The sequence below is a fragment of the Gobius niger genome (assembly GCF_951799975.1).
Source record: "Gobius niger genome assembly, chromosome: 12".
Lineage (NCBI taxonomy): Eukaryota > Metazoa > Chordata > Actinopteri > Gobiiformes > Gobiidae > Gobius > Gobius niger.
Genome location: NC_136863.1, coordinates 16101755 through 16117084, shown reverse-complemented (window position 1 = coordinate 16117084; position 15330 = coordinate 16101755). Strand labels below are relative to the sequence as shown.

General features: G+C 40.1%; 3 protein-coding genes across 3 annotated transcripts; 2 read left to right on the top strand and 1 right to left on the bottom strand.

The window, feature by feature from the left end:
• The first annotated feature begins 794 nt into the window (after window positions 1-794).
• Window positions 795-5588, top strand: LOC306971139 (fibroblast growth factor 4B-like). Its single transcript, XM_079567296.1, has 3 exons — window positions 795-1988; window positions 2481-2584; window positions 3205-5588. Exons 1-3 carry the CDS (start codon window positions 1643-1645, stop codon window positions 3379-3381), a joined length of 627 nt encoding a protein of 208 aa, XP_079423422.1. The 5' UTR covers window positions 795-1642; the 3' UTR covers window positions 3382-5588.
• A 2880-nt stretch (window positions 5589-8468) lies between these two features.
• LOC306971559 (uncharacterized protein) lies at window positions 8469-9815 on the top strand. The gene is made up of 3 exons (XM_079567875.1): window positions 8469-8929; window positions 9061-9164; window positions 9255-9815. Exons 1-3 carry the CDS (start codon window positions 8737-8739, stop codon window positions 9684-9686), a joined length of 729 nt encoding a protein of 242 aa, XP_079424001.1. The 5' UTR covers window positions 8469-8736; the 3' UTR covers window positions 9687-9815.
• Window positions 9816-11496: 1681 nt separating this feature from the next.
• LOC306971720 (fructose-2,6-bisphosphatase TIGAR B-like) lies at window positions 11497-14538 on the bottom strand (the record flags this gene model as incomplete). The annotated part of the gene is made up of 4 exons (XM_079568084.1): window positions 11497-11889; window positions 14070-14177; window positions 14267-14344; window positions 14410-14538. Coding segments are annotated over 4 exons (708 nt in total), but the record flags the coding sequence as incomplete, so codon positions are not given.
• Between the last annotated feature and the right edge of the window lie 792 nt (window positions 14539-15330).

The window sequence follows — 15330 nt, the reverse complement described above, 5'->3', positions numbered from 1 at the left end:
CAGTAAACATGTTTTAAGTGCCTTTTCCATTCACATTTGTATATACTGTATGTATGTTATTTATTAAGCTTTGATTCCAAAACACCATATTCAACTGTTGTCGGCATCTCTCAGGTGTGCAGGTAAATGCCGTTTCTGTGAAAATTATAAATTATTTGTATAGATGGGTTTCTCAAGGTTATAATTTATTTTGTTATTTTGGAGAACTTCATAAGGGTCATTGATGGACTTGTTCTGCTGCAGATAAGGACATGGAATGAAATAACCCATCTTCATTTTTTTTTTATAATGCAATTGTCTCTGAGGTTATTCAACTCTGGAGCAGCAACTTCAATAACAACAGAAAAAAAAAGTAAATGCTACTCATTTCTTTTAGGCTACTTAGCCTATACTGTATCTAGGCTACAATGCTGATTAGCCAAGTAATGGTGCAATTTATGTCCCTCCTTTTGACCAAATATTTGCTTAATTTTAAACCACTGAGTGCCAATGGCTTTGTTGGAGGCCACATCTTTGTGCCAATAATACTGTTTTTCAGAAGGAAAAAATAAACCGTTGCAAATCTAGAAAACCGGAACATACACAATAAAAGATGGTATGGTAAAATCACTGTTGTTTGTGCGTCTTTTCCAAGCTATTTTTTTGCGTCTTAACCAAGGCAACTATCATACTGCTATATGCTTGGAAGTGGTGCCATCATAAGGAAACTGAGAGGAACTGCCAGTGCGCTAACGCGCTGTAACTCCTGACGTATGAGCATACGCTTGTGGCATTATCTATTACATGGAAAAGGTGATAGGCCTTCCTGCCAGGAAAAGCATCCCAGTTATGCGTGTCATTTCATGACCAGCTTCGTAGCTCCGCGCCAGTGTCAAGTGTTGTAAAGAAAATGTGCCTATGCCACTAAATACCCGATACCTAAGTTAGTATCATAGCTACTCTGTGCGCAATCTTGGATCCTATCGTACCCCAGTGCTGTCATGTACAATTGTATCAAGAAGTACCAGGAGTATATTTTCTTGTTCGCCACACCGAAAGAAGTGGGACTTCAAGGATTCTGCCATTGCTCTCCGGTGACAAGTGGGCCTGTTTTAACACCTTCCTTCTAAATAAGGAAACGGCCTGACAGACATATGACCACCGACCCAATTTAGGAGCGGCCTTAATACCACATCTAGTCCCAGGCCCCCTGTACTCTACCAATAATATTCTCCACTTTAGCCAGCAGACTGTTGAGTCTTAGACTTGAGCCCCACAGTGAGTGTTCGCCACACCAGGGTGAAGACTGCGTGATGCCATGTGGAATGCCACAGCCATTGCCAGGTTCAGCGGGCTTTTGGTGAGCGCCGCTGACTAGAAGGACCCCGAAGGAGGAGAGAGAGCAAATAGTAAGAGCGAGAGAGAGAGACGCGCACGGAGGAGCAGCAAAACATGGTAATCACCACCACCAACATCTCCATCACCACCACCATCACCCCCAGCTCTGCCGCTCCTCCACTGCGCTGGGGAGCGCGTTTCATGTCCAAAGCCCTGCTCCGCGCTCCAAAAATATCCCTCAGCCAACATGCCGAAGGAAGCAAAACAAGAAGACTGGTATTTTTAGGGTCATTAATTTGGACCACGTGGCCCCAAGGTAAACCGGATGGCCGTTGCGCAAAGGCTCCTCGTCAGTATGTCCTGCGAGGCCGGCACGCCGCAGTGGACGCTGACCGCGGTGCTTCTCCTGGGCTTACTACTGGGGGTCGTGTCAGCGTACCCTTTATCAAGCAGCAGAACAAATGCAACTTCACTGGAAAAACGTTGGGAGAGCCTGTTCTCTCGCTCTATGTTGGGTATCTCCGGGGAGAAGTCGGACTTGAACTGGGAGAATGACTATTTACTGGGCATCAAACGAGTGCGGAGGCTCTATTGCAACGTGGGCATCGGGTTTCACCTTCAGGTCCTTCCTGACGGCAGGATAAACGGTGTACATAATGAAAACCAGTACAGTGAGTTCTACTTCCTCCGCCAATCTAATGCAATAGACATAAAGAAGAGGCAGTCATTACGCATGGGTCTGGAATGAGCAGGCTGTCTCCCCTCTATTAATTTGCATGCTCCTATGTCATCTGACTCTGGGGGGCATTGGATTTCTCCCATGGTAAAGACAAATCTATTGGAAAATACTTGTGTCCACCACTTAATAGCTCAACCGCAAAATGAATGCAGCTATGGATCTTTAAGGGACAACTCATTTTTACGCAGGGCAACAAAGATGACCAACACTAGCAATTGTCCAATTAGGCCGTTGCATTTGTCCCAATATGTCTAATTGATACACACGTGTGCAGATGCACGAGAACAATGATGGAACAAAGGCTGTGCATTCTGCGCGACACAGTGTACGATTCCACCCAGAGTCGCAGAGCACAGCGCTGTGACAGCGGTGTACGGGCTCTGGGAAACAGTCATAATCTATGCTCTTTCTTTGTCTGTGTCAGGCTTAATAGAAATCTCTACGGTGGAGAGGGGGGTGGTCAGCCTGTATGGGGTGAAGAGTGAGCTGTTTGTCGCAATGAACAGTCGCGGAAGGTTATACGGAACGGTAGGTATGCACAGTATTTCATTTATTGCTCCGCTATGTTAGTTGATGGGATTCTAAAAGTAGGGCGCACTTGCTGCAAGATCCGCCTTTTCATTTTGCCTGTCATATTTTAGGACGGAACTCCTGCCTGAGACCAGCTGGTTGGTCGGCTGCCTTAATAAAAGTGACCTATAGTGCCTCTGACTCGTAGCAGATCAGACGACGTTATCTGATGAAAATGCATTAGTTAAAAACAAAACAAACAGTGGTATTTTGACATAAAGATTATTTTATTGCATTGGATACGTTGTTATGTAACAATTTCTAAGTCCCTCTTATTGAGGTACAACTGCAGTCACAATACTACAAGAATCAATCTTAAACATGGTATTCCATCTAGAGCTGTAGTTTTTTTCAAAAGGTTTTTCTTTTCTTTTTTATTTGTAAGGACTTCTTTTAACAGTGATAAGAATTGCAAAAAAAATTGTGAAAAATGATTAACTTGACTATAGAGGAGTTTTCTCTGCATTACACAAAGTTCACTGTCTTCAAATATGTTTAGGAATAACGTCATCAAAAAACAAGTTGTTTTCCACTGCCAAGTTCACACCAGCCATTTGTGTGTTTTTTTTTTTCTTCAGACAGTCTTCCATGATGAGTGCAAGTTCAAGGAGAGCTTGCTGCCGAACAACTACAATGCCTACGAGTCTCAAGTTTACAGAGGCTTCTACTTAGCTCTCACCAAGCATGGCCGGGTCAAAAGAGGCAACAAGGCCACAACTGCCATGACTGTAACGCACTTCCTACCACGAATATGACAAGCAAAAGCTGGCAATAACAACCTTATTTGCACATGAGGATTATATCCCAGGTAACATCATCCATAAAACATAATCGTGGCAGCAACGTATTTATACATTTATATGTATATTTCAGTAGCTTATTTTAAGTTGGAAGAAATAGACATATCATTTGGTGCTGCTTTTTAATTTATTTTAACCTTTTTTTAAGACAAGAGATTGAGGAGTCTTGAATTATAATATATTAAAGGTCAATAGCTTGGTTTGCTTTGCCCTGTCAGTTGAATGCACTTGTGGAAAAAACGGAATGGATCTTTTTTTATTACCTCAAAGCACTGTAAGAAAAAAAAAAAAGAAGACAAAAAAAAAAGAGGAAAATACTTGGACTGTGTGCATGACATTTTATAATAGAATGCCTGTAACTGCGAACATTGCTGTTATTTATTTGATTGTCTCTGTCACTGTCAGGGCACGCAAACCAAGCACAGGTGTGTTTTTATGTTGCTTTGGTGAGGTAGAGGTGCCTTGAATTCCCATGTGCATACCCCCTACCCTTGCATGTGAAAAATGTGGTGCTCATGTAAGAAATGGGAATGGAGCACTTCACTCCCTTTGACACCGGTTCGAGGAGGGTTAGAAGTTAATTTCTCTTTCCATCCATAAGTAATTGAGACTCTATGCAGTGGTGGACTCAGTGGAGACTCCTAGAGGCATGGAAAGCTTGATTTGAGCATTCAATTGCCATTTTGTCTAAAAAAAAAAAAAAAAAAGAAAGAAAAAAAAATTGCAAGGGAGCTTTGACAATCCCACATTTAACTTTAAATGTTGTCCAAATCTGTGATTATTGATAGCTATTTTTTACAAAGACATTAAATATATCCATAATATTTTAGGACACATTAGATTTTGGTGGTTTTAGGTCAATCTCTGTGTGGCAGAACTCGAACACCATTGTATCAGTAAGCAAGATTGCCCCTTTAAACTTGTCAGATTACTTGGGCATATTTGTGAAACTAATTTAAACGGGTAATGAAGACAGCAATAGGTTGTATGAATGCGGCATATCATACTTGAATACTGCTTTCAGGGGCAAGGCAGGTTGCAGGCAATGATGGGAGTGGAGAGAGGTGACGTAGATAACTTCATAGAGGTGGTTTGTCCGTTTGCTTTTGACATAAGCACATTTCATTTGTTCGTCTCGACTATAAAGGCTCATTATGTGTTGATTGTCTCATAATGTGCAAGTCACACTTTGCACTTTGTGAAGATGTTTTTTGCTACTTATCCATTTGGCCACTTTGGTCAAATAATAACATGCACACAGTGAAGCTAATATAAAGTGGTGATTATTATTTTTTATTTTTATTTTTACCTCTTTACACAAAACTGTTTTTGAACAATAATTTCTGCACACTTAAGGTTCCAGCTTGAACATCCAGACAATTGTTCATTATATGTTTCAAATGAGCATGAATGTGTTACTTGTGTTTTGCACTTGTATCATTTTGTTTCATACAAAAATAGACAATATTTTGTGAGTTCATTTTAAGCCTTCAGAACAGGGCTTTATCGGACTGTGTAAGCTGATTTACTGTGCACTCCTTTGTCGAAAGTGGAATGCAAGACTTTGATTGGGTTTAGAAGAATGGTTGTAAATGTAGCAAATGACCAGGTAGAAAAAAAAAAATCAAATGCTTCCAAATAAACTAGGCTGGTAGACTGAATACTGTGATCTCAGAAAGCAACTACTCTTTTAATGGCATGTGCAATGTTTCACTATTTTTGAAGATTATTTTTCAATCTATTTTTAGTGTTGCTACTGATCAAAGAATGATCACTCTTGTCAGGTTGCTTTGGGGAATTATGTGATTACTTTGGGACACATTCTTGGGTGATGAAAGGCAATATTGTGTCACCTCAGTTATCTTCAGTAGCATGAGCAGATGTATTTGCAATGGCTTCTCTGGAATGACTTTATGGCTGACACAAGAATCAGCATATCTATGTGAAAAGCACATTCACATCGTAAATAATGTCATGGTTCCTCTATGATGTACAACCTCGTCCTTTATTTAACAATGAGCACAGTTGGTTTTAGAAAGTGGTGTTTTGTGGGAAAATGGTGGTATTGAGAATTTTTGTATGTTTGTGCCCCTGAGCTCCGGCAGCCTTTGTGTTTTTCGGTTTTCTATTCCTGCAATGGGGGAGTCTTTCCTCTTTTTTAACATATACCTCACCTTCTGCCTTAGTTCAGATTATAGAAATGATTGTAAATTACTTTAAAACAACAGATTTCTCCAATCATTTATTTCTGAAAAATATAATATTGAGAAAAATACTATATTACAAATGGTTTTCCTTTTATTTTTGTACGTATGTGCTGTGCACAGCAGTTGACTGTATTCCTGAGATGATAATAAAATACTTTTTGTAAAAAAACAAACAAAAAAAGTTTTTTGTGCTGTTAAACATACACCTCCATACAAACACACACATATTTAGATTTTATGTTTGCCTTAAAGCAGGCGTCTCAGACATGCGGCCCGCGGGCCAAATGCGGCCCGCGAGGTAATTTTTTGCGGCCCGCGAGATAATTACTTATTTATATTATATGCGGCCCGCCGGTAAATCACATTAAACACGTTAGAACTACATTTCCCATGAGGCACCGCGCGGTAGCGCCAACTCTGCTGCGGACGCGAGAATGTAAACATCAGACAGAGAAAGGGAGATGCGCCGCTGTCCCTGAATGCATCTCCCACGCTGCCTCCACTGACCAAAACAACAGCGCGTGGTTCCAGCAGCTACACCACGGAAAAGTTAAGGCTTATTTACAACCTTAGACACGTAAAGCAAGCGGCGGTGGGCGCGGGGCAGGTGAAGACAGGCCTGTGTTTGTGGATTATAAAGTTTTTCCAACTGGAGCTGATGACTGACCAGACGAGTGAGAATCATGGATAAAGAGGTTTAAGAGCAGCGAGTTCTACGACGGATCCTCAGAAGATCGAGTGCACAGTGAGTGTAGTGTTTTATGCTTATTCTGTGGAGTAAAGTCAGCCCTTAATGTGCGGCTGTTGCTCGGACTTATCTGACATGAAGCGCGTGCGTTTGTTGTTTGCCCGTGTTACACGTTGACAGGAGCGGGGTTGAACTGGTGTGACTGTCCCATAGACTGAAAAACTATTGCCATTCTTCAGTTTATGGACAAGCCCGACGCTGATGGTCTATTCACTTTTTGTTTATCCCGATTTGGCGAGAGCCCAACGAGTCAGGGGCGCACGGCGGAGCGAGACGTCTCTGCTCCGCCTCCAACCCGGTGTGCGCGGCAGGCCATCTTGTCCACATTCGCCCAATTCTTGGCAGATTTTTTGACAGAACGCGACAATTCCCAATAACCCGCAACAGCGCGCCACCGCACGCAGCAGTGCAGGAGGCATATTCGTGACAGTGCGTAATAATTCGTGCCATTAATCACAACACGCAGCAACAGTTCGTGGCGGCGCGTGAAACCTCTACCAATTCCACTCACATTCGTGATCCTGGGCCACGAATGTGGATTCGTGGCATTCGTAACGCATCGTGCCCATGTGTAAACCCAGCATTAGGACATTGCAAAGCGAACACATTGCATTGCATAGTGTTTAAAAGCGTCACAACAGTAAAGTGAGGAGCCTTTTCTCTCCATCTCTCTCTCAGAGCTACATTATCAGGTCAATGAATTTAATCTTAAGGACACATGTGGGAACACATGACCCATAGTTACATTAAAAATAGAGAATATGGAAATGTATTAAAATACTGCAAATAATGACAGCAACATTGACAGTAAAAAATATAAGCCCCATCAGTTCTAACTGTCGGTCAGAAAAAGGTCAGAGGTCAGTGACTCCACATTATTTACATGAGGTGAATCTCACTGAGCTGATCTCAGACACACCAGAGTCTGGAAAAGTGTCCAAGTCCACACATTCATCGATGTGTTTATTATATGACAGGGTGAAAATTAACACAGAGCAAAACAAGTTTGAAGCTGATGCTTTTGCTGGTGCTCATGATCAGCTCCAGTCCCTGGTTGTGCTTTTCAACATTAAATTAAAATGACATTTGTACATTTTGCATTTCTTTAAAAGGCTCACAGACAGAAACTGGACCTGACTCCTGAAAGATCATTCACTGATGCCCAGAGCCAAAATGGGATTAATTACAAAAAACTAATTGTCTAAATCTGTAATTTCAAATCTAGAAGCTCAGCAAATGTTTGGCTGATTGGAAACCTCTGGAAGCTTAAAAATGTGCAGATAGGTAATGTACAGTCTATTTTAAGTTATATTATAGCAAACAATAAAAAGTTGCTAAATCATAATTGACTTAATATAAAAGGCTTCGTCTGTTGCGGCCCCCGACCAACACTGGGTTCGCATTTTTGGCCCCCGGTCCAAATGAGTTTGAGACCCCTGCCTTAAAGGGACCATACGGAATTCAAAAATGTTAAAATGATGTATTTTCCACCTCCTACATGCTCGAGCAATGTCCTAATGTGTTGAATGCGCCCAGACCTATTCACCACAACTGTCACTAATAAAAGCCTGCACTGCCACTCACCTATCTCCACCGTCATGCACAAGCGTAACACAGAGACTGCAGTTACACGTAAGACCTGAGATGGCAGTGGTGAGTAAAAAAATGACAGCTTCCATCTAGTCCCTTTCATGTCGCCCTCTTCTGTCCAAGTATGACAGTGTCCTTATACTATAAGAAAAATGGTAAATTCAACAATATAATTGTCATCATATTTCAATCATATTTCAATTCAAATATTTAGATTGTGTTATTTTCAAATCCATGGGTCCAAAGTGATGAAACAGCAATTATGATTTCAGAACAAATAAATCTTTGGTCAAAAGTCCTCAAATTGGCACACATAACATGAAAAGTCATGTGACTGAAACCCATCCATACGAAACCTGTGCTCTGAAGAAAGGAAGGGAAAAGTTATGCAAGTACAGTTAAATATAAGCAGGTGAGTCAAAGGAAACACCCCGCAGTGCATAGACGGTGTATGGAAGGACCTATTTTATATTTGTCTTTGTACCAAATCTTTTTTTGCCTTGTATTCCAAAACTCAATCAGAAAAAAAACTGTTTGTGTCTTGAGGTACATTAGCAAAATTGCATCTGTTAAAATCTGTGTCTGTCCATGTTGAATAGATTCTTGAGCCTGCAGGAATCCTTAACCACCATTTGGTCAATGAGTTAGCTAGTTTATTGACCCTCTATTTAAATAGAGCGGTTGGACTTTCTCCTCCTCCAGTGGCAAGCTTCGCTCTGGTCTGAATATAGCGCTGTGAACAGAGAGCACAGTGTCCCATTGATCATGCCACTAGCTTTTTTGTGCTTCGTGTTGATTGCTGTACATCTGTCTGTAATGGTGGATAGTAAACCCTGGCAGCACAACCGGGATCTACAGACCACCCTCACTAATCCAGCACAGACTCACCCCAGCTTTTCTCCAAGTCATACTGAACGGAGGGCATCTCAGAAAAGGAGCCAGTGGCCAGACTTCCTAGGTAAGTCCAAAATCAACAATTGAAATTTATTTTTAAATAGTATAAAGAAAATTAGAGAAATGCTGTAGGCATTACTATTTCATACTGTGCCTAATGCTCTTCATCGTCTTAAATTTACATTTATTTTACAGTTATTCTGCCAGTAAAAACTCATTCCAGCAACTTTGTGTCAATATTTGATTTGAGAAGAAAACGGTTTCTGTGCATGGACCGAAAGGGAGAGCTGTTTAATTCAGTGAGTCTTTCTGATATATGTTAAATAAAATATGTATAGTGTTGCATTCATTCTCTAACCACCTATACTTGGCCTTCTGCTTCTTTGTAGAGACAAAGGGACACAGAGGACTGTCTTTTTCAGCGACTGTGGCTGGACTGGCCCAACAAACACGACGTCTTTTACTCGACGAGGGCATCTCGGCTCTTGAAATTTCAAGGGGTAGAGTTCAGCATTTCCAAGCAGGATGAAATCTCAGCCGACGTAAGGCACAAGTTACAACAGCGGATGTTAAAAAGACAAAAGAGAAGTAAGGAGGTTAACCCATATGATCCATTCCAGTCTGAAGCACATCCTCATCCCCCACAGCCTCCTCAGGAACCAGATCAATCGAACAGGGACCAGACAGGTGCGGTGTCAAAAGAGACCATCCCCTCTTGTGACGACCCCCTCAAAGTATTGCAAAACAATGGACCAGGAAGTCCCGTAAAAAACAATATTGGAGATCAAACTGAAGATGTTAAGATAGTTTTGGAAATTTGAATTGCACTGTGGGCTATTCATGTTTATTATGGGAGGAGGCACAATCAAATACCCGCTGGCTTCTGAATTCTAATGACTCTGTGAATGAAAAAGAACAAGAGCAACATTATTTACAAGAAGGTACTTTGAATAGGATGAATGTTACATCATAATGCCTTATCCTCTTCTGTTGTTTGAACAACTGATGGTAGATTTCGCAAGAAGTGACAATGTCAGATGTGGTCGCCAACATACTGCCGATGTGGCAGTGTTTATTTCAAATATTCATTAAATATTAAATGAATATTAATATGAATTAAAATAGTAATTTTTCATATTTCAGTTCATCATGCAGTTCATGCAGCTTCTCTTCTCTGAGCACTTTTCAATTGTCCATTATTGATTCATTTACCACCGGCCTCCACCAACACAGGGAAGTGTGTAAAAAGAGATTTTATTTTTGAGATATGTATATTTATAGAAACATTAGTTCCTTATGGCAATATTTTACAAGCCAGGTTTTATTACGCACGCACAACAAACTGTAACAAAAAAAATCCATTAATGATCTAGGTATGTGAGGTGCTGGACACCAACAGTCACAGCAGTAAAATTGTATTTATTTATTGTTCTCAATTTTTATTTATATATTTGTGTTGTTCTGTATTTTGTATAAATAAATAAAATAAAATCCCAAAGTTACAAGCAAATCTCCTCTCTGATTTCACACGTGTCAAAGAGCATAAAGCATTTTATTAGTCTGGAAAAGCCATTATTATACGGCTGCCAAAAAGTAAAGCAGCATTAGTTTTATTCCTCTGATTAAGTGGCAAACAAACGGCTTTTGTGAGTCACGTTAAAAAAACGCCACCCACCGCCATCATTTTTATAATGCAAATAATGTCAAACTGAACCTGAATTGAAATCACAAAGCTTCTAACTGCTCATCGATCCTGCCTTTCTTACTTTTATACTGTCACAGAGAGGCAACAGGAATTACTACAACATGGGGTACTATATGCTTAAAGCATATATTACAAGCTACATATGTTATATTACAAGTATTTTGCCTAAGATGCTAATGAATGATTAGCAACTGTGATCAGCGTACAAGTCTAACATAATGCAATGTAAACAGTCTCTTGGTGACTGAAAGATGCCGTGTAACTGTTTGAAACCTTCAGGGGGAATGATCGTGCTGCTGGCCAAAAAAGCCATTTAGTTTAATTATGTCATTTCAAATAGATATTGATCAGTTTCTGAGTACTTTAAGTCTATGGAAAGCTGCCTGTTTGGAGCATGGAAATCAGCTGCGGTATGTCACTTATAATAAACCAAGAAGATAAGCCAAGCATTCTTCATTTTATTCATGAGATTTGTATTAGGCACAATTATTGTAATATACTAATATTCAACAATGTGATTATTAAAATGACTGTATATGAACCATGTCAGTGCCAAGGTTATTCAAGGTTTAAAACATTCACCAACAAACCACAGCAGAAAACAGATCACCATTTTGCTTGGTCATGATCGCTGCAGTTGGAGTGGTACAATACATCACATGACCACGTGACATGCAGCTTACTCTGTTGACTCAAGTGTTAATTCACAAGTGTCACTTATTTTCCAAAGGTCAACACAGTAACAGTTTTGGCCTGTACTAGAGATAAAAATAGAAACTTCAAGACTCATTAGTTGACAGGACTGTCCGTATTTACTATGCCGTGAAAAGATCCGGTGATACCAACCTTTCATCAAACTAGACATTAGTGGATGTGTTTTTAAAATTCAAGTTGTCAGATATACTTTAGGAAACAGATTCATTTAGTCATTCCTGTAAGAGTTTAAGATGATCTACTCTGTGTATGAAAACACAATGGATCTGTGCAAGTCTGAACCTGTCATTCTCTTTCTCGAGAGTTACTATAAAACGACACAAGCCTGTGTTGGGACTCAAAGATAACATGTGGGATTTGTTTGAAAGCAGAGGTATGGAACAATTTAGCTCTTCTAAAAAATACCTGACAGCCTCACACATATAGGCTCCATGAGTGACGACCAGCACATGAATTGGCACATCTTGAAGACCATCGTCGGCTTTACCGTCTACAGGAGTCTGTATTTGGGCAAAGGGCAGACTGGAGCCACTATCTGCATCCCAGTGCTTATGCCCAATTTGTTGAAGCAGTTTCTCCCAAAATGTTTTGAAACGTTCCATGACCTAAACAATGACAAAAAAAATAAGTGTCTATTTTCTCATACAATATAAAGCACCTCATGTCATGTCAATATACAGTCACAACACAATCTTTTATTTGTATTTTTATACACCAGCAGTTTGTTACATAATGCTCCATTATTTCATTTTATGAAAATGCATGAAAACTCAGTTCAAACAATAACGAGGCATAGTAAATCAGAAACAATTTTAACTTTTTGATACTGATGCAACTACTCAAGGCTCGCTGCAAAGCCATGAGTTGACTGCGGTGCTTCTTGCTTGCGTCAGGCGTATCTTTGTCTACAGTCAGTATTATCACTGAGAGGATGGATGGTCACGTACACGGATGGGGCTGAGTTAACATCCAAGCCAAAATATAATGGATGAGGACGATGATGAAGTCTCTTTTAAATAGAACAGATTCTTCTGACGCCCCCACATAGAAAACTACTGACTTCATGGTGACTTTTTAATCTGTGACTCTGACTTTGAACTTGAACCTAGAGACCTTGTGCTGTATTCACACTCACTCCACATGTTGTGATGTTGCAGCCCTATTCCAAAATCGATGCAATTATTTTTTTCCATTACCACACTACACACAATACCCCATAATGACAAAGTCAATAAAAAAAAAATCTATATATTTTTGCAACTGCATTTGGGGTATTTTTCCCATTCCATTCTGTAGATCCTCTCAAGCTCTGTCAGGTTAGATGAGGAGCGGTGCTGCACAGCTATTTTCTAGTCTTTCCAGAGATGTTATATCGGGTTCGAGTCTGGGCTCTGGCTGGGAGGACATTCAGACTTGTCCTGAAGCCATTACTTTGTTATCTTAGCTGTGTGCTTCATGTTGTGTAAGGTGAACCGTCGCCCCAGTCTGAGGTCCTGAGCGCTCTGGAGCAGGACTTCATCCAGGATGACTCTATACATTTCTGCTTTCATCCTTATCTCTACCCTGACTAGTCTCCCAGGTCCTGCTGCTGAATAACATCTCCACAGCAGGATGCTGCCACCAAGACCACCGTGCTTCACCGTAGGGATGGTGTTTGCCAGGTGATGAGTGATGCTTGGCATTCAGGCCAAATAGTTCTATCTTGATTTCATCAGACCAGAGAATCTTGTTGCTCATGGTCTAAGAGTCGTTAAGGTGCCATTTGGCAAACTCCTAGTGGGCCGTCATTGCCTTTAACTGAGGAGAGACTTCCGTCTGGCCACTCTTCCATGAAGGCCTGACTGGTGGAGGGCTGCAGAGATGGTTGTCCTTCTGGAAGGTTCTCCCCTTTCCTCAGAATAACGCTGGAGCTCTGTCAGAGTCACCATCGGTTTCTTTATTCACCTTTCTGACCAAGGCCCTTCTCCCCCGATTGCTCGGTTTGGATGGGTGCCCAGCTCTCGGAACAGTTCTGGTGATTCTGAACTTCTTCCATTTATGAATGATGGAGGCCACTGTGCTCCTCGGAACTTCAATGCTGCAACTTTTTTTCTGTACCCTTCCCCAGATCTGGGCCTTGATACAAACCTGTCTCAGAGGTCGACAGACAATTCCTTTAACTTCAGGGCTTCGTTTCTGCTCTGACATGCACTGTCAGCTGTAGGACAGTGCATGTGTCTTTCCAAATCCAAATCAAGTCCAGAAAATGTCATTTTCCACAAGTGGACTCCAGTCAAGTTGTAGAAAATGTCAACGACGATCAGTGGAAAAAGTGTGCACCTGAGCTCAGTTTTGAGCATCATAGCAAAGGGTCTGAATACTTATGTACATGTGACATTTCACGTTTTCATTTTTAATAAATGTGCAAATGTGTGATTTTTTCCACCCAATTTGCCATGAGGTATGGTGTTTTAAATTGAAGAGGATTTTTGTTTTTCTTTTCATTTTGAAATAAAGCTGTAACAAAACAAAATGTGGAAAAAGTGAAGAAGAACGATGAAGAAGAGAGTGAATACTTTCTGTATGTATATATATATATATATATATATATATATATATATATATATATATATATATATATATATATATATATATATATATGCCAAATAACTAAGGATCAGTATAGCAAAATATTCAGCAATAAACTTGAAATAGTATATGCAGCAACTCTATTTCACTGTGGTAGGTCCTCAATATTAAAATGAACTTTAGGTATAATAGTGAACTAATGATCTGGGGGACTGACCTGTTCTTTAGTTTCCCCACCTGGAGTGAAGTCTAAAAATGACTGACCCGCTGTGTTGGCTAGTTCTTTAAGTTCCTTCATCGGTCGTCCCTCTGTTATTCCAAAACTCTGAATCAAAAGATGCATTTAATAGGTTCAGCATTTTTTTTTTTAGAGAACTCAACATCAGAACATTTGATATAATGTAAATTTCATACCTTCTCTTTAAGTAAAGGATCTAAATGTATTGGCAAAGCTGAACAGCTATAACTGTGTTTCAATATAGTTTCAGCAGTCTGAAAAATCAACAACATGTAAGTGTTATGTATGAACATTTGATGTAAACAAAATGACAAATCACCTGCTGAGCTCGTAACATATCGCTCACATAAACACTGCTGATTTTGACCTCCTTAAGGTAGTGCCCTGCAGATTCAGCCTGCTTAAAGCCAGTGTCAGAGAGCGGGGAATCTATCAGTTGACCTTGACACAGACCAGAAAGATTGAATCACATAAAAATTCTACTTGAGCCCATATACCTCTTCCTACCTTGTAAAATACCCTTTTTGTTATAGATGGTTTCTCCACTGTAAAGGAAAAATTATAATTAGTGTTTATGCAAGGACTGTCTGTCTCTTCTTTCACACATTTTAAAATATACATATCTAGTCATCTTACAAGTAAAGATCACACAGTGTGGTACATATTCTTCTTTGAGTCTAGTTATGACTTAACTTATACAATCAATCTATAATCTGTTGGAATTTACAAAATATTAGATCCTGAAGATTCTCTAACCAAAATAACCAATTCTCAAGCTATAGCCTTCTAAACCAATCTTGATTGTTAGGCTTTTGTAGGATACACATATGGAGACACATTTAGACTTTAGTCTACTGACTTATGAAATTATGGAACATAATTTTATGCATAATTCTTTTTTTTTATAACTTGTTCAATATGCCAACTTTGTTTCCTTATGATTAGGGATGGGCAGAACGGGCCGGACATAGTCGTGACCGTGAGACACTAGAGAAATACCAGGGTCACAACGAAAATGAACAAAAAGTAGGCCGGACAAAGGTTAAACACACAGTAACACTGACACCTTGTGGTGAAAGATAGTACATGAAAATGTAGAGCCAATATCGAGATACTTCAATTCACTGTCTGTGATTGTGCCCTAGACACAGACAAACCAAATGAAGGTTGTAAAGGTTGTAAAGGACATTATAGGCCCAACCTATAACGTGGCTCTCATTGACACAATATATATGGTGGC